The following is a 19,552-nucleotide window of genomic DNA, read 5'->3' as shown; positions in this document are numbered from 1 at the left end:
GGCCCGCAGCCCACGGATGGGCTCCTCCACCTTCACTGTGACAGTGATGTTCTGGGTGCTCACGGTGTTCTCTGCCACGAGCACGTGGGTGCTCACCCCATCCCTGAGCCCGTTCAGGCTGACCACAGCAAACCAGGTGTCGTTGTTCTCCCGGGCACACTCTGCTGCCAGCGGGGCAAGAGCTGCTGGGCAGGACCCCTCGAAGGGGAAGGTGCGGTTGTCTCCCAGCCAGCTCGCTGTTGCATTCACCCCTGAGGAGAGCTTGATGAGCAGGGTGCTGTGGTTGGACGGCAGGTAGACCCTGCCACCCTGAGGAGCAGGGTGGATGACACGCAGGCCTGACACCATGGAAGTCACCCAGAAACTGCAGGACACGTTGGTGCTGAAGACCCCGTTGTCCACGTTGGCTCTGACCGTGTAGCGACCGGGATGCTCCAGCCCCGTGTTGTGGGGGCTGATCACTGGGACCAGTTGCTCCTCAGCGTAGTGAACACGGAGAGAGCAAACAGTGTTGTTTATCCAGGAGGCACCAAAGAAGCCATCAGCCAGGTCAAGCTCCCACTCTGAAGAGTTCATGCTTAAGACGTTGGTTCTGTAAGGGGATGTGGCACTTGGCTGGCACTGGAGGAGTGAGCCCAAGCCTGCACTGTGCTGGAGACTGAAGACATCCCCAGGCTTGACAAAGATATTTTCTTTTCTGAATGTGACCTGCAGAGAGAGAAGACACTTTTGGATTAATGCTTCAAGTTGAAAGCACTCAGCACCCAACTCTTGCCTGGGCAAGGCAGCTGGATTTACTGCCAAGCAGAAACCAACCAAAAAGCCACAGATCCAGACACAGCATGGGGACACATGTCACCATTCCACTCTCCCTTGGCCACTGTGAGTCAAATGTGCCAGCACAGAAGCCAGCTTTCTGCTCTGTTTCCACTGCTTAAGTGCAATGGGAATGGTTGCACAGCCTTTTGAGCAACTGTGCTATTGCAACAGGTTCCTGCAGGGAGCCCGTGGCTTGGAGTGGTGGCATGTGTGACACTGGGCAAGTCACTTCATTTGAATGGACTTCAGTATCTCCATCTGCAACTTGGGAACAATTCTTCATTCCCCCAAAGCACTCAGGAGAGAAGTGCTCCACCTACTCACTGGTTACAACAGCTAGTAAACACTGACCAGATACTGGGAAGAAGGGCTGGCTGGGACTGTAAAGAGGAATTCCTTGATGAGTTCATAGCTGAGCTGGCTGTCATTGTGCAGAGGGGAGAGGGGGGGACGGGTACTGCTGAGAGAACTGTTGTCACACTGGGTCTCATTGCAGCAATCGTTCAGTGAGGAGCACAGATTAGTCAAATGGCACCACTGGAAACCAGGAGGACATTCAAACAGCGTCCAGTTCCCATCGTCCTGAGCCGTGTGGAATGGTTCCGTAGCATTTCTTTCCTCCTGGTAGTCTAGAAGAAGTGGAAGGGAAAGCAAGGATCACCATTCTGACCAGCAACACTTCTGCACGTCTCTTCTGCTCCAAATTCACCATTTCCCATTTGACCTTGCCTCCACTCTAGTACAAGCTGCAACTGCAACACATCCTGGTGCTGCACAAGACCAGCGTCCTGTTTTACTGGAGAACTTCACAAAGGCAGGAAGACCATTAATAACAAAGTCTCTTTTCCAATGAGAACACACCAATCTGCAGTCTAAAAGAGATCTGTGCTCAAGAGAAAGCAAGTCCAGAGCTGGCTTTGACACTGAAAACACATTAAGCAACTTCTCTTAAGTCAATGTTTTCATGTCAAAAGTATCTCTTCAGTGTCAAAAAATATCCTTTTGTAACCAGCCAACCCTATGGCTACAGCAAACATTCTGCTGCAAGGTTAAGTGCCAAAACTGTGACTATGGAGCTGTTGTACAAGGAATGAAAAGCTTATTACATTATCTCATCCATCGGGAAGAAATGGGCTCAGGGAAGTGTTCTTCCTTGTTAACCTGTGGGGCCAGATGGACCAGAACACATTCCCGTTTGACATGTGATGTCTTCCCAAAGTATACAAGTCATCACCCAGAAGATTAATTCACTTCAACACATGTTCCTTACACTCCTATTTTCTTCATGCATTGAGACAGGTTTCTCCCCCTATTAATTGCTCCAGGACAATCACTTCTCCAAGGCAACCTCTGGCTGTTCATCCAGACCTGCAGGTTTTGCTCTTCAGTCTCCTCAAGAGATAGAACCAAATCCCAAGAAACAGAACCAAATGTCTGAGGCTTTAAGGCTTCAAAGCTTCCACTTTGAAGTAGAGAAGCCACAAGAAGGCCACGTACAGTCAGTCTGACACAGCCCTGGTGAGGCTGGCTCTAACAATACCCCAGGCATCGAGAGGAGATGTCTCACCTAATCCATCTATTGGTCTATGCACCTGGAACCTCACTTGAACGGGCTCGTGCAGCTCCTGTGTCACAAACTCCAGGGCAGTCAGGTATCCCTCGTGCCTGAACGCCAGCTCAGGGAACACCATCACCTGCAACACAAACACAGCTCTCACCCTCCCGCGTCAAAGTGGGCTCCCTGGGCAGCAGCAGGACGAGCAAACCCGTCTCACCTCCACAGCCTGCCACGGAGCTGACAGCACCTCTTCTGTCACAGTCCCCACGGCCTCGTGTGCGCCAAAAACGGCGTCTCCCACAAAGAAGTTTTCGGCGTTTAAGAGAACTCCTGTTTACAGAGGAAGTATGTGAGCAAAGGTTGAGACTCAGCCAGACCTGACGCTGTTCCCCCCACCCTGCTCATGCTGCAGCAGGGCTTGGAGCACTCAGGAATGCTGCAACCCTGTAGTTTCCCTCTTCCTCTTCCAGGTGTTTTGGTTTCATTCTCATCCTACACAAGCGATGTTTGCATTTGCAGTTCTCAGCTATTTTGCCTTCTAGTAACTGCAAACACGTCTCCCTTCCAACGCCCCATGATTTTACTTCAGTTTCTGAGCATGGGGTGTACTCCCCATCCTCCCTGTCCCCCTGGACTTCACAGCCAGGACCAGCTGGTTCCCACCAGCAGCAAACACCCCTGGCTCATTCACAGACAGTCAGGCTCTGGGAACTGAGCACATCCAGTTGATCCTGTCTGTCCTTCCAGGGCCAGTGATGGCTTTTCCCTCTTACCTAAACCTCCCATATTTCATGTCCTTTCTCCTTCTCTTTCTTGCTCCCTACATGACTTGGGAGACTGGGAGGCTGCACAACACAAACGTGCACAGCACACACCACATTAAAGCTCACCTAATGATCTCCAAGGCCCTACAGCCTTTCAAGTCACAAGAGCCCAGCATCTCACTAACTACACAGGGACAGCAAGAGCCACCAAGACAGCACCAAACTCTGGCAGCAGCAGAAACTGCTCAGATTAGAGGGAAAAGCTATTTCCAAAGCTCTGCCTCGGAGCTTTGCTCCTCTCTGCTTGTACTGATGGCAAAGCTTGGAATAGGCCAAATTCTTCCCTTGGGCTAAGCCAGGTTTCTCAGACCTCTGCTGGGAACACCGTGGTTGCTGCCAGTCCCACTTCTCTGGGTGATGCTCTGGCTGACCCCCTCCCTGCAGCCCCCTCTTCCCTTGGCACATGCCAGCAGGGGAGAAGCAGAGCCCACCTTTTGGCTTGTACTCGCAGACGTAGCTGTGCTTGGCCATGCACAGGTCCGTGTTACACTGGCCCGTCGGGCCCATCCGGACACAGTGGTCAGCGTTTGAGGGATGGGGCTCTCCTGGCAGCCAGTTCTGACAGCTCTCCAGATTAAATCCTTCGCCTCTTTGCTGTGCTCCAGTGCTTGCAAAATCATTGAAGCCGATCCAGACATCGAGGCTCCTTCAGAAAGCAGAAGGGAAGGGGGAGATTTCAGGAAATCATGAGTGCTGGAGAGACCTGGGACAGATGCAACCTATGGTTCTCTATAGAAATAACAACAGCAGCTTCATCCAGGTGTCACAGGCTGCATTTAATGGAGCCTTTTAGTTACTAAAGGATTTCAGCATCCATTCTACCACCAGAACCTGGCTCTTCAGTAGCAGCTCCTCCATGGCACACCATCCTCTGTCCACCTGCCCTTCAAACCTCTGTCCTGAGAGTGACAAAAAGCCACCAGCCCTTTGATAAGCTCAGCCAAAAGGATGCAGACAAAGCATTCAACATCAGCACTGCAATGCAGCAAAGGGGAGCTCAGGGGACCACTGTGCAGCTGAATGAGTAAAGGACTGCTGATGATACCCTCAATGATTGCTGCCCCACAACTTGAGTCACCCTGTTCCCAAAATGCCAGTCTCACTCCAGTTACAAGAGGACACAGTTACTGCCTCTGTCAGCACCAGAGAGCTCGTGACACAGTGGTAAGCACTGATTCATCTGTGCAGACCTGTGCAATCTACAGTCAATTCTCCCTTGCAAGTGGAACTGGCACCAGAATTAGGCCTTGCCATGAGCTCCTGTGCTCCTTGATGCAGGTGCTGAGAGATCATTAGCTCCCCAGACACTACCAAGAGGCAGCACCAGCACCAGAAGCCAAAGCTCTGTGGGCACATGAACCCCAGATACACAAGAAGCTGCCAGGATTGTTACAGGAAGATGAAATGTCCCTTCCCCATTTGGAAACTGGCTGAATCCCAGAAGCAATCCTGGTGGAAAGTGCTGAGCGCTCTTTCATAGCCACAAACAGCCTGGACAACTGTTTCTAATAGCACCCAAGCAGAAAGTGAGGCTTTTGTTCCATATTAACTTGAGGAGGGGGGAGACAGCCTCATCATGCACCCTTTAAAGCTCCCTCCTGCAGGTTGCCATCACTCCTGCACAGCCTCGCCCCTCGTGCCCAGGGTGGTACAACTGCTCTCACGAGCACACCAGGGAGGTCACTGGTGCCTCCCCAGCACCAGGCTCACAGCAGATGAAATGAGGAGTGAGGTCATGCTGAGGAATGACATCAGGAATAACTGCTCCGTGAATGAGGAGTTTTCATTGTAAATAAGATTAGAACATAAATAACCGCTCCCGACCCACTGGCAGGGAGAAGGGAGAAGCAGAGGTTGGAAAACCGCCTCTTTGCTGCCATCAGTAAAGCTCGATGGAGATTTTCCTTTTCTGATTCCAGCTATGACCTAAGTGCAAGTCATTAAACAAAAACCAGAAAAAAAGGGGGAAAAGTAAAGGGAAAAGCTGGCTGGTTTCCCACCTCGCCCAATGCCTGGTCATTGCCCTGCAGAGAGGAACCAGAGGGCTCTAGACATCCTTTCTAGAAGGAAGATGGGAGCACCCCTCTGCCTCTGAGAAGGCCCAAGCAGCAGGAGCAAAGCCTGAGGAGGTTTGGAAGGGGAGATGGGCTCCCTGTGCTGCCTCTAAGGGGAAGGGGTATGTGCTGGAGGTGGGGAAGGGCCCAGCTCAACACATGCTGCTCCTGGGAAGGCCTTCAAAGGACAGGAGCGGAGGAGAGCAGTGAGCAGTCCCCGCTGCTGCAGCTCTAATGGGAAACAGATTCCTGCTTCTGTCCTTTTCCCACAAGAAACCATGGATGCTGCATGCTCCAGAAAGACGCCGCTTCACTGCTCTGCCTTTTATCGCCAGGGAAATCTCATCCTGGAGCTGCCTCCTTTGTGTTTATCTGAATGGATTACTAAAATAAATAGATGCAATAAAGGGGCTGGGGAGGAGAACAACGAGGGGCAGCAGCTGGGGAACAGCTTGGGCGGCTTGTTCCCTTCCAAGGTCTCATGATTTCCTTGTGCTGCATCCATCAAAAGCCCCGCACGCAACGCCTGGTCCATCAGAGCACCGAGTGACCAGTGCCTAACCCATGCAGAGGGACAGGCTCTTCCCTGGAGCAGGGACCACATGTTTGCAATCCCAGGATAAAGGCCAGGGTGAAGGGAACAGGGCAAGGATACAAGTTTGGGAAGCAGGGGCTGTCAGACCCTGAGCGGGACCGCTCAAAGCCCACGTCACACACAGCTGTTCCCTTCAGTGTGCTCTCTGGGCTGTGGTTATGAAGAGGCCACCTCCAACATCTGCATCTGGGAGTGCAGACAAGAGCTGTCAGGCCCCTGAAAGCTCTCCTGGTTGTTCTCCCTCCCCCAAGACAGCCGGGTGCAGAAAGGGTCCTTGAGGGCTGCATTTCATCAGAGGCTGACACTTCCAGTGCTCTCCGTTTATAAAACCCCGTTCCTGAGGTGGAACAGATGCTTCTGACACTCAGAGAGGAGCACTGCTCCCTCTCAGGATGTGAAAGAAGAGGGGAAGGGGTCTGGGATTCAGGCTGCAGCGTGTCTGGAAGGGTGCAGGATCCCAGCTGGGATCTGCCTTGGGCTCTGCCAGAATGGCTGCTCCAGTCCAGCTGCAGTGCTGATGGAGCACAAGGGGACCCTCAGGCCCTGCCTGGCAGCCAAACACCCTCTGGACATGAGCACTCCCCCTCTGCACCCCCAGCCCAGCTCCTGCTGCATTCCCAGGTGGAAGTCCTGCTCAGCACAGCCCCGGCTCCTCCTGACCCTGCTCCTCTGCACCACTTCAGATGCACCCACAGGCACAGACGTTGGCTACAAGACGCCCAGGGCAGCAATCCCATAGCTCCCAGTTCTGAGTTCCAGCCTTCCTGCCCCATTCCTCTTCTTCCCTTCGCAGCCTTTCAGCAAAGCAGCCAAGTTCAGCAAGGGCTCCAGCTCTGCTGATTCCTCCTCTGCCCTCCATCTCCCTGTACTCATCCTGGAGCCGCGGGTCTCCCCAGCCTACCTGCCTGCTGCCTCTCTCCGGAGCCCTCTGCAGATGTGACCCCAGAACACAGACCTGTCCCTAGGACACCTTAACCCTTCCCCTCCTCCCTTACCTGATGACATGAGCAACCAAGAAGCTCTGGATCTCGGGGCTGCTCACAAAAGCCAGCTCTCCATTGCCATGCTCCTGGCAGTGCCGCTGGGCCTCCAGCCACTCAGCCTTCTCCACCACCAGCTGATAGCAGTGGTTGTTGCCCGGGAAAACCAAGCCATAAGCGGGACACATGGGGTGAACTGCTGCAGGAGGGAAAAGGACACAAGCATGATGTCCCTTCTGTGGGCCCATACACCCCAACCCAACCTGGAGAGCGAAGCTCCAGGAATGTCCCATCCTTCTTGAAGCTGATAAACCCCCTTTGCTGTTAAAGTGCACCCTGTGCAGTCATCTTCTAGGGTAGTGTCAGTGCCAATCACTTGCCTGGTCAGTTAGGGGAGCCAAGAGCACCTAAAGGAGTCATTCCTTACTCTCTCTTAGGAAGGAAGGGGAAGGGAAGGCCCAGGAGCCAGTGCCCAGCACCCAGCACCCAACCCTCCTTACCTCTGCCCAGGTCTCCAGCCTCTGCCGTGATTCCGTACGTCACCGCGAGGCCGGTGCCTCCTCTGTTGCGGATCCGTATGTCCAGGCTCTCGTTTGTCCTGACCAAGGAAGGACACTGCAGTTCCAACTGCTGGGGTGAAGCCACCACCTCGAGCTCTGCCTGCACATGGAACACTTTGGTGCCCACTGCAACGGTGGCAGTGACATTGTACTGCCCAGGCAGGGCATACGTGTGGAGAGCTGCGTTTCCAGTGGTGTTGAGAACCTCTGTCTGGTCCCCAAAGTCCCACAGTAAAGTGCTGGCAGCAATGGGAATACTGACATTGAAGAGCACAGCCTGGTGCAGGCTGTACCGGGGCTGGAGTCCTGTGAAAGACACAGGTAGCTGTGCCTGGAAGGGAGAGGGGACGAGGGATGGGCCACCACAGGCCTGCGCGGGCACGTGCTCAGTGCAAAATGGCAAACAAGCAGAGGAAGAGTTTGTTTCTTGGGCAGTACCACACAGACACTGCCCCTGGGCGCTGAATCCTCCGTAGTCCTGGTCCTCAGCATAGCAGAGGGCACTGCAGGTCTCCTCAGTGAGGTTCCCAGGGTGAAGAGACGTGAAGAGGATGACACGTTCCGCCTCTTCTGTGTGGTTGCTTGTCAGACACGTTATGTATTGAGCTCCTGGGGGACAGAACACAAGATCCTCTTGCAAACTGACACTGTGAGGCCATGGCCTGGTGAAACCCTCCAAAAAACACCACCCCACACTGCTGGGAAAGGACTTCTCCTGGGCAGCTCCTGCTCCAAATGTTTCCTTTCTGAGCCTTCCCTGGGAAATCTCTAATCCCTCAGCAACGATTTCCAAACTCTTTCTGCTAATTGATGATGACAGAAACAACAAACCAGTACCACAGATTTATGGAGCAGCAACACTCAGTAAAGAAAACGGCTCTTTGGAGAGCCTGAGAGTCCCATGGGACATGGAGCTGCTGAGTCTGACCCTCCAAGGAGCCCTCGGGACCAGCCACCAAGGAAGACCAAGCCAAGAGGTTGTCCCTTGGCTGTACCTTGGCCTGGTCTGGTGCAGACTGTTTCACTGCACCTTGCCTGGGGCTTACAGCAACCATTCTATAACCAAACAGACTTGGGCAGAGCGGTGCATGGGGGAAACACCATCACCAGGAGACCCTCCACCAGGCCCACGCTGGAGCTGGGCCGACACTGCAGCCTCCTTGAGGAGAGCCAAGAGTGTCCCATCTACTTGCAGGCACAATCTGGTGCTAGGAAAGAGGGAAACCCATAGAGCCTGCACCCATGGGGTGTGAGGGATGCACCCGTGTGTGTCCATGGGAAGGATGCACAGCAACAACATGTGCTGCTGCAGGGAGCACGAGCACACACGTGCATGGACACACAAGCACACAGGGTGATGGCAGCCACAACAGCCCCATTCTCAGAGCAGCAGCTCATGCCCTTGAGTTGAATCCCCCTCACTGGCTTGCAGGGGGTGGAGGTTTCTCCACCACGAGCCCAGAGGCCTCAGTGCAGCTGGAAGTGGGCTCCTCTCCACCCCTACCCACGCGACACAGCCTGTCTGCTCCTCTGTTTCTGCTGGTTGCTACAACATCTCCCCCCAAACATCCCAACAGCTCCATGTGATCTTCCCATAGTGAATCCATCCAACTGTTCTCTCCAGACATATATTCCTGCAAACACTGAGCCACTTTTCTTAAGAAAAGCCCCATGAGGAGGACCACAGCATGGGAACTGCTTTGCCTTTTAACACCAGCCTGGTCATACTTCATCCCTGCCGGTCAGTAGCTGGCAGGCTGTCCCCAGCCTACTCCCATTACACTGGATTACCCTCACATTACTGCTTCCACACTAATTTTAAGCAGTTCCAGAGGAGAACAACTAATAACCAAGGGGAAGAACAGTGCTGGTGTTATTCCCCTTGATAATTCTTGCAAGATGCTGCAAGGCTGTGGTAAGTTTGCTGGGGAATGAGGAGCAACCACAGACAGGATTTGGCCCTGGGGAGCTCTGCACTTCACCAGCGCTGGTGCCTTCAGCCTTCATCACTGTATTAAAGGAGATGCCTGACGCCTGCCAGGGAGCACACACTCACCCTCCCTCTTACTGAGATCACTGCACATCCAGGCAGGATCAGTCTTCCCAGGGCTCTCCCTTCCCACCTTCCAGGTAAACACTGCCCAGTGTTTCTCTAGCCAAAGCAGGCAGATAAATGCACCCAGGGCTGTAGATCTGTAGTGTTCATTCCACGCTCCCTATGTGGAGCCCTGTCACCTGCACAGATTCAACATGGCATCCCCTCAGGTCCCACCAACTTCAATGAGGTTTCACTGCTTAAAGTCAGGCTATGAAAAGCTTGAGAGAATGAAAGCCTGATGCTGGAGATCACGGAGCTCGTGTCATCTGATGGCTGTCTGAAGCTTGGTCTGTACTGAGTTTGTTGATCTCAGCCCTGGTGTGACTGACTCAATCCTTAAGGCATCAGAGCACAGTCATATGCTATCATTATTTGCTTAATTACATTAGAACTGGTGACTTGAGGTCTGAAGAGGCTGAGATGTGATCCCCAGCTGCCCCTGGGCCCAGTGTTTCCATGGCTTCAATCATCTCCCCACCACAGCCCACAGTGTTTCCTTACCACAAGTAGCATTGAGGAAGGAGACGTGGAAGAGGGACAGGTTTGCCACCACAGGAGGGTGGGCACATCGTGTGTCTGACGCCTGCAGGACTTTCACCCTCCTCTCTTCCACCCAGCGGGGCAACCAGGACAGTTTGCAGTCACAAACAAATGGATTCCAACTTAAGTTTCTGCAGTGGGAGATGAGACACACGTTAGGGTTTAACTTGCCACGTGCTAAGTGTTACTTACAGCAGCGTGCCGATCCCTCCCTGCTCCCATCTGCACCATCCACTCAACTGCTTCAGAAAGAACAGCGAGGGGAGTTAATGAATAGGGAATCAAGCAATAATTAACATCATTTTTCTAGAGGCTAGAATTAGGCAAGTGCTCCAAGTGCTTTTTTAACTCTACAAATAATTGTTGCAATTAGAAGCAAATGACAGACACAATCTTCTCTTTGAAATAGCTGCCATCTAACAGCCACGGGGTGGAACGTGGCCTCTCCAGGCAGGGGCACTATTTACAGCCCCATTAGAAAAGAACTAAGAGAATCAAATTGATGTGTTGAAAAAGAAATGCAAAGTCAATGATAATCTTTCCATGTGGCAGCTTAATGAAAAGATGGAAACTTTAATTGCAGCTAAGCTGGATCCAAATTACAGCCCTTGGCACTCAGCTGCGAACGGGACAGAGATGGAAAGCTGTTTGTGTAGCTGACGCCAGCTGGGCTGGGCTGGACCCAGCATCTTCACACTGCAAGCACCACTCTGCTGGCCAGCCTGAGCCTAGGTCCTTTGTGTCCTTGCAGTGCCACTTGTGGAGCTGAAAATGCCCTTTGTGGCCTGTCTTCAGGGAGAAAGAGTGGCTGAGCTGTCGTCTGGCTTGCCAAGAGCAACTGCGTGGGGTTAATCCTGTGGCTCATTCAGCTACAGAGCTGCCATCCTGGGCTATGACTTCATGTGTGTCTCCTGGAAATGTGTGGCTTCCCCTGGCCTCCCTTCACATAACTGCACAGATCCTAATTACTTCAATTCAAAACCACTGTAGGCCTAAGAACTTGAACCACTAAGGGAGAACATCTTCAAGTATCTTCAAGTGACTTAGACACTCAGTCAGGGTCTCCCATGTTGCAGCTCAGTGCTCTTTTAGTTAGATCCCTGGGCCCAAGGTGTGACCCACAGCAAGTCAGAGACAAGAACCTCAGCAGAGCTGCTGTGGGAGAGAAGCAGGGACACTAAGAAGGCAGCAGCAGAGGTTGGAGGTATCCAGGAGACAGAAGCAAAATCTAGGAAGAGGTTTGGCTTCAAGGGGACCAACAGGACCCAGGAGCAGGACACAGCTTAAGGAAGAAACTGGAGAGGGTCCAAAAGGCAGCGGTGTGGTTGGGTACATGCCCTATATATTCCCAAGACAGCACTGCATCCCACCTCACCAGGGTGCTGCATCCCACCTCACCACGGTGCTGCATCCCACCTCGCCATGGTACTGCATCCCACACCGCCAGGGTGCTGCATCCCACACCGCCAGGGTGCTGCATCCCACACCGCCAGGGTGCTGCATCCCACACTGCCAGGGTGCTGCACCCCACCCCGCCAGGGTGCTGCATCCCACCTCACCAGGGTGCTGCATCCCACACTGCCAGGGTGCTGCATCCCACCCCGCCAGGGTGCTGCATCCCTCCCCAGTGGGAAGGGAAGAGCTGTTTCAAGGAAAGGTCTACGTAAAGAGCTGGGAAACAAAGAGGATGAACTTACATTTCACTTAAATTAAATAAATTATCAAATATTCCATCTTCTAATGTAGAAATCTCGTTGTGGCTTAAATCTCTGTAAAAGAGGGGAAATGCAAAGTTCATCACATATTGGTAAGAGGAGTCCATGGGCACATCTACGTGGGGTCAAGCAAGAACAAGGCTCCCTTATGCAACCCAAGCCTGTGTTCTAGGTACCAGCTCAGACGTGCACGGTGAGCTGGAGGGCTGGGAGGGCACGGGGTGTACTTACAGTTTTGCCAGAGAAGTCAGGCTTTCGAATATGTGAACATCTAAACCACTGATCTTGTTATTGGAAAGATCCCTGGAGAAAGAAAACACCATTTTCAGCAACTTCATCTTGTCCTTCCTCCATTACTAGAGCTTCGAAGAGCCTCTCTTCAAACTCCACCCCAGGCCCCAGACTGGAAGGGTTTGGTGTGTTGAAGTGGAGCATTTCCCCCAGCCAAAGAAAACACCTTTAAAACTATAAAGCATTTGCTGCTCCAAGCTTTGCAGAAGGTGTAGGTACAGATTAGGACTATCCTTAGACACAAACCATCCTGCGGCGAAAACAGAGTGACTACAGGCTTGACAAATGCATCACTAAAATGGATGTATCCTTTCAAAACCTGCTGAGCTCTAATGTATGTGGCAAAGAAGTAATTAAGAAGTAATCTGGACTAAACAGTAATGAACTTAGAGAGAGATTTATGAGGAACTTCCAAGTCCACTTCTAGTGCCAAAGAGCCGACCGTGAATAACACAACTGATGTGCTCAACTCTATAGTTTAAAGATCTTTTTGTCTCTCTTTGGAAAAGCTTAAAAGGAAAGAAGAACTAACAACGAATATTTTCTGTTTTAAACCAGGTTACATTGTCCTTACGAAGGGAACACTGTTTTAGAAACCTCTCATTGCTCCCTGTAACCCCAACAGCCTCCAGCTCATCCAGGGAAGAGCTGTTCCTGTCTGCAGCCCGGCTCTTTGCACCCCGCGTTCCTCTGCTTCAATTTAGAGTGTTACTCAGATAAGAAGTAAGTTTTGCTGCTTGTTCCCAGTGAACTTCCCTCTTTGGTTTCCCATGAATCACCTTTGGCCAAAACCTTCTTTTAGCAGCATCAAAACACTTCTCCCAAGCCCATGCACTGGTTATTATCCTTCAAGGACTAATGGCAGAACTCCAGGGAGGCGGATGGGGCTGGATCCGCTGCAGCCATGTCAACAGAGACGTTCCCTTCCCACCTCTCTTCCCACCTTCTTTCCTACCAGCACATCCCGTACCTTCTCCTTGCTGCCTCACCTCTTATTTTTATCCCCACACCAATTAATTCTTGATTTCATCTGACACTTAAACTTCGTTTAACCGAATGAAATGAATTCTGCCAAACTGGTAGGAAAATGATTCCCAGAAGCTGGGGATAAAGAACAGGGATGGATGTCTCTTTAGAAGGCTTATTTTCCCTGATTTTGCCGTCCTGGAGTTCTGTGCCGAGCCAAGAGTGGATTCAGAAGAGTTCACCAGCAACAGCACCAGAGAAGCCCAAGAAATGCGCAAAATAAAAGCTCAATAAATACACTTAAAAGAAGGATTCTAGCACAAACATCTGATCAAGACAACGTTCCTTTGTCTCGGAGTGGGTGGGACAATAGTTACAGCACACAGAGCATCCTTTGCTGGAGCAACATGGACCACATGGGAGTCACATTCTGCACAGGGACATTACAGGCACTTCCAGACCCGATTCCAGCTCCCACTTACAAGACAAACGCTCAGACAGCTTGGACTGGGATCCCAGCTGCTGCCAGGCAGGTCAGGTCCTTCCTCAGGGAGGCTCCTGCTCCACTTCTCCTGGAGGATGTTCTGTGAATTGTACTCTGCTCTGCACCTCCCTGCATTACCTGACCAGCTCTGGACCGGACCAGACCACCAACCAGTTACCTTACACGGAGACCAGTGCAGCTATTTCCCTTCTTTGAAACACCTGGGAATAACCCATTTAGTTTTCAGGCAGCACCTCGAGCCCAAGCCAGAAGGAAATAGTGTTTCAGCTTTGATGCCTTCTTGCCCCAGACAAGAGAGATCTCCAAACCAAACCAAACCAAACCAAACCAAACCATTCTGCTGCTATTCCAAAGAGCCTTGTCAAAAGTGCTGTTTGGCTGCACAGCAAAGCGAGCACATCACAGGGCAGGATGAAGCTCTCACCATCAAGTGGGCATCTGACCCATGCAGGGTACCGGGACACCCAGCCCCAAGCCTCGCTGCCTTCTCTGCAGCCTCCTCTCCATCTCTCCCACTTTGCTCCTTCCCAAGGAGGACGTGAAGAACTCCAGCAGGGCAGGTCTGCTCTTCTCCATCCCTCTGCCACAGTGCCAGGCACGGAGGGGTTGGTCTGAGCCTTCCCAGCCCTTAACATTATTTCCATTTCATTATTCCCTCCAGGTAAGTGAAAGCCAATACCCCAAATCCTCAGTTCCCCGGAGTCAGTCACTTCATTCCTACCCAGGAAGAGGACCAGGGATGACCATGACCTGGTACCTGCTGCAGGAAGATGCACAGAGCCAGAGCTGCTCCCACCACCAGGTAGAAACTCAAACACAGGCAGCAATTCCCTGCTCAGCGTTGCTTTTACACAGTGTGTAGGACTGACACTAGATGTCACTGCCTACTGAGCAGCATGCGCAGGGAAGTTGCTCCTGGCCAACAGGAGTGATCCAGGACTCGGGAGTGCAGGATGCCCGGTGGGTTTTGCTCAGGAAGGAGTTTCTCCCCTCCAGCTAGTAAGTGACAACCCTCAACCCTCTGCTCTGCTGCTTTGTGTGGCCAGGGCAGCTTGTGAGGGTGTCAGGCCACTGAGCTGCACATCTCTGGGCTATGAGCACCATCATGCCCATCGCAGTGGAAGGGCTGGAGAGGGCTCCTGCCCTTTCTTCCTCTTCTCCTGCTAGGACAACTGGGCTGTCATTCTGCACACACGCCACCGAGCTCATGCTGCAGGATGTTATCACCTGAGCGCACACATCTACCCTGCACCACTACTGCCATCCAGCACTGACTCACAGCCCAGAGGAGCTCCACCAGTGGCCTTCAAAGCAGAAAGCTGGGGCTCAGTTCCCAGAGGCTGTGAGATGCTCTGAACCCTTGGAGCTGTAATTAACCCAAGCTCTGTCTGTACCCTGACACTTTGTCACTTAACTACAACTCACACACTTCCCAAGGCATCCCAAGACCTTGACACTCCCACCTTCTGTCTTCCACAGCCTGAGCTCCCATTAGCACCATAGATGCTGCTGAACACCATCCAGACCACGCACTAGCTGGCAACCCACCAGGGCCCAGTTCCCTTGCTATTTTCTACCCTTGTCTTCACGATCTGATGAGGAACTGGTGTAAAACCTCCCAGCTTTCAGCATCCCCAGACCTTGGTGCAGAGCCTGCAAGGGGAGCAGAGCTCCTGCTGACAGCCTGGAGAAGCGAGGACCATGGTGGGTGCCAGCGCCTGCCACCTCCAGCCGCGAGTCAGGGAGCTGGGCTCCCAGCTTCCTGCTTGCCTTCTCCCACTCCAGTGTGTATGGAAAATCATACTATGCCTTCCCGGCATGGGAAAGATGGCTGGGAACCAAGCTAGGTTGCAGGGAAAAAAGGAGAGATCAGGAAATAGTGAGCAATAAACCCCAAGGCGAAAGGCTGCGGGACCGAGCTCAGCCTCCCGGTGCCACAGACTGCCACGACTGTGTTTTCCCAGCCCACTGCCAGGCTGGAGGAGATTCGGAGCAGGTTCAAAGCAGACCGAGGCCAGCAGAAAACAAGGCTCCCCATTGAAGCGCTCAGCACACGCAGACTGCTGCCCTCTCCACGGGAGCAAAGGAAAACGGAGCTCCCCATGCCACGGGGGATGCTGAGAACACGCTGTGCTGCCTGGAGAGGGGCAGCTACGGGCAAGCACATCCTGCCTCAGCTTCCACACCTGTAAAAGGGAGCCATGTAATGGCAGAGGCTGGGAGAGCTGGCTCACACTCTGTGGGATGTGGAGCACCAAAACCCACCAGCAACTACAGTATAAGACAAGAACTGAGCACCAGATGCCTTACAGAGCTCCCCTCGCAGCTCCCCAGCAAGCACAGACACCTTTAACTTCCATGCCTAGTAAGGGAAGGTTTGAAAACACTTCTGGAAGCGGAGCTGGGGAAGATGAAGCTTGGGAAAAGGGAACATTTAGTAATAAGGGCGTCAACCTGAGCCTTGGGAGCCTTCAGCTCCATCCCAGCCCTGCTACCAGCTCCCTGTGTGATGCTGTGTGTGCTTCTGAGCCTCTCCAGAGCTGTGTGCGCCACAGGGATAACAACAGCCCTTCTCACCCAGAGCATGAGGATGGATCAGTCCCAAATGCCCCTGCAGATGGGGTCAGGTAAGTTCCGGGGGTAAAAGCACAAAGCACTGGTGTTCCCTGCCATGGAAGCTGGGATGGAGCCGAAGTGTGTGCTCTGTGATGCTCATCGGCTCCCCAGCAGCCGGGGGTGATTCCTGCAGCTCTGTGCCGTGCTGGACGGGCTGCTTTTGGTGCACTGTTGGGCTTCTCTCAGTACCACAGAACATACAATGTCGAGCAGAGTATAGCACACTTCTGCCTGCCAAGCCTGATGTCATGCTCCCATTATGTCATTTGTGGGCCCGCTCTGCCTTCAGTTCACTAAAAAGGGAGGGAAGGAAAGGAAAGAGGGGCAGCGCTGGCTTGTGCCTTCCCAGCCCTTTTGGTGCATGGAGCCCGGCCAGAACAGTAATGGGAAAAGCATCCACAGACAGGGAGAAGCGTCTGTGTGGAGAGGAGCTGCTGGGGAGAGCCACAGTTGTTTGGTACAGAAACAGCTCCGGGTCTGTAAGCCGTGGTAAAGGTGAGTTTGGTGGGTCAGTGACGCTCCAGAGGTGCAAGGGGATGGTGACAGCTTGGATGCACTTGTATTTCCATCCGGAGTCTGCACGGGAGCCTCTACAGTGGCCACTAAGGGGCCTGCAACAGCGCAGGAGGGATAAAGCATCTCCAGGCTGCAGCTCTGCAGGGAAGGGAGATGCTTTTCTGTCTTCCTGAGCTGACATCGAGGACCTGCAGCAGAGAGCAGCAAACTGCCCAAGAGCCAAACCACCAAACACTCTCTTCCGTGTTACCATGGCAAATGCTCCTGTAGCCTCCAGGAACAAAAGGCAGCACGATGCCCCATGCAGCTGGTACCACCTGATGTACAGAACAGACTGTCCAGAGGAGACAAGGAAAAACCCTCCACGTTTTAACAGGCTTGAGCCAGGAAAAAATATAGGGGTTTGCTGATGTGATTCCTTTTTTCCTTCACCTTTTGGCTGGCACCTCTCTTAGGAAGCACAGCAGAAGTAACAGTGCCTGTGCGCAGAGCAGGGAATAGAGGATCTTGCCACAGGGGCTATGGAAATCTGAAAAACCATGGAATTTTCTGTGGGAGCAAGGCTGTGGTTCTGCACTGCCTGGCAGGAAGTCTCAGCTGCTCCCCTCACGATGAGCTCTCTGACTTTCCACATGGCCAGGAGAGCAGCAGCATATGGAGATCTTCACCACTAGCTACTGGTCTGAACTGCATCGAAGCAGGGATTTTCCAAGGCAAAGGGATTCCAGCTCCGCCACACACCACCTCCAAGAGCTGCAGCTGACCATGAAGAGGGGCCTTTCACTGGTGGGTTTCACCCCTTTCCTTCTCAGAGCCATGCAGCAGTGGGTCACTGTGAATGGGTGCATCCCACTCCAGAGGAACTGCATTTCATCCCTGTGCCCAGGACTCCACTGCAGAGATCAGCTTCCAAAGAATCATAGAATCATGGAATGGTTTGTGTTGGAAGGGAGCTTAAAGCTTCTCCAGTTCCAGACCCTGCCACGGGCCGGGGCACCTTCCACTAGAGCAGGTTACTCCAAGCCCCTGTGTCCAACCTGGCCTTGAACACTGCCAGGGATGGGGCATCCTGTTAGGAAGCAGATGCAGGAGATGGAGGGATGTCCAGGGGAAGGCTCGGGGAGAGCACAGAGCACCCTCGTCTCCCCGAGGCTGTCACACCACAATGACAATGTGTTTGTTCATTCTGAATTTATGAGTGTCAATGCTGGCCAAAGCCTGAGCTCCCTCTCCGAGGAATTTGCCCCAAAAGACTTCTTCATAAATACTCATTTCAAAAGGAAATGTTTTTCTTCCCACAGCAACATCTTAACTGTTGATAGGAAAACACAAGGCGAGGATACAAGTGTACAATGTTCTGTACACTTTGTGCTCTCCTGGGAGAACTGCAAAGCACTCTCACAGATACCCTTGCAAGGAGACACGACAGTAAGTTGGGTTTGACACAAAGCAGACCCAGATGTAACTCAGGTTCTTCCCGATCCCACCAAGAAGCAGGTGGCACAGGGCAGTGTGAAACACTCCCCGAGCGCCCTGCAGTGAGCTCGGGGCTGAGCTGGGCAGAGGGTGTCTGTGTCCCTGCTGGCAGCTCAGGAAAAGGGGGTGTGAAAGCCTGTGTCCCCACCAGAGCCAGGGCATCCTTATCATGGGCAGGGTGTCCCCACCATGGCCAGGGCATCCCCATCACAGCAAGGGCGTCCCAACCATGGCCAGGGCATCCCCATCACAGCAAGGACGTCTCAACCATGGCCAGAGTGTACCCATCACAGCAAGGGCATCCCAACCATGGCCAGAGTGTCCCCATCACAGCAAGGGCATCCCAACCATGGCCAGAGTGTCCCCATCACAGCAAGGGAACCATGGCCAGCGCCTCCCCATCACAGCAGGGGCATCCCAACCATGGCCAGGGCATCCCCATCACAGCAGGGGCATCCCAACCATGGCCAGGGCATCCCCATCACAGCCAGGGCATCCTCAACACAGCCAGGTTGTCCCAGCCACGTCCAGGGCATCCCCACGCTGCAGGTGGGAGCTGTCTGCAGCGCAGCCGAGACGCCACAAGCAGCTCCCTGGATCCTTGCAGCCAGCAGCTTTCCGCAAACTTTCCCAAATAAGGGTATAAAGCTGGAGCAGGGATGCAGCCACTCGAACAAAGGGGACACGTTACCTCATGGGGTGACGTTATGCTCTGGCAGGGCTGGACTGCAGGCGATGGCATCACGCTGCGTCCCGCTGTCCCGGCCAGGAGCTGTCTGACACCAGAGGCTCCAGCCCCCAGCGCTGCCTGCACAGGGACCTGCAGCATGACTCACTTTACACGTTGTTCTTAGGCTACCACTGACTTCATCTCCTCACTCCCAACCCCAAAACACGGAGCCAAAGGCGAGGGGGGCACTGGGGAGTCACCAGCATCCTCCTGTGCTGGTGGAGGTCAGCAAGAGCACTCCGGTGGGATGAGGAGGTGGCTACAGGGATGGCCACTGGTATGAGAGAGGCTTTTCACACCATGTCCCACCTCCTGAGCCACCAGGCACTGAGCAGAGCTGGCGCTGGATGTGGTCCTCCACTGCCAAGAGGTGACTCAATGTGGCACAAAATAAGGCTTCAAGCATCAGGCATCGCCCAGCCCCGCTCTGCCTCTGCAACATAGAACCATAGCACAGCTTGGGTTAGAAGGGACCTTCAAACAGCACCCTAAAAGATGAGAGCAGGGAAGACCTTCAGCTTTTGGAAAGCAGCAACCCAAATATTTGAATGAAGTTAATGTCTATAATCAGTGCTGCACATAAACAAGCTCTGTGCAGCTCCATCCAGCTAAATGTCAGCCCTGGAAATACACATTTGTCTCATGGAAAGTTTGCAAAGACACCAAAGATGTGATAAACCCAAGCACCATCCCAGTACACGCGGCAGAG

General features: G+C 53.1%; 1 protein-coding gene across 1 annotated transcript in view; it reads right to left on the bottom strand.

Annotated features, from left to right (window-relative positions):
• Positions 1-12,046, bottom strand: part of LOC104407309 (polycystin-1-like) — a gene marked incomplete at both ends in the record, with an annotated part of 47,586 nt that extends 35,540 nt beyond the window's left edge. Inside the window, 10 exon segments of the mRNA XM_010016556.1 lie at positions 4-708; positions 1,171-1,448; positions 2,387-2,513; positions 2,595-2,707; positions 3,633-3,847; positions 6,846-7,029; positions 7,331-7,999; positions 9,990-10,159; positions 11,726-11,797; positions 11,975-12,046. Coding sequence (XP_010014858.1) covers positions 4-708; positions 1,171-1,448; positions 2,387-2,513; positions 2,595-2,707; positions 3,633-3,847; positions 6,846-7,029; positions 7,331-7,999; positions 9,990-10,159; positions 11,726-11,797; positions 11,975-12,046 — 2,605 coding nt within the window.
• Positions 12,047-19,552: the final 7,506 nt, after the last annotated feature.

The sequence above is a fragment of the Nestor notabilis genome, unplaced genomic scaffold, assembly GCF_000696875.1.
Source record: "Nestor notabilis isolate BGI_N333 unplaced genomic scaffold, ASM69687v1 scaffold18470, whole genome shotgun sequence".
Lineage (NCBI taxonomy): Eukaryota > Metazoa > Chordata > Aves > Psittaciformes > Psittacidae > Nestor > Nestor notabilis.
This window is presented reverse-complemented; position numbering and strand designations above follow the sequence as displayed.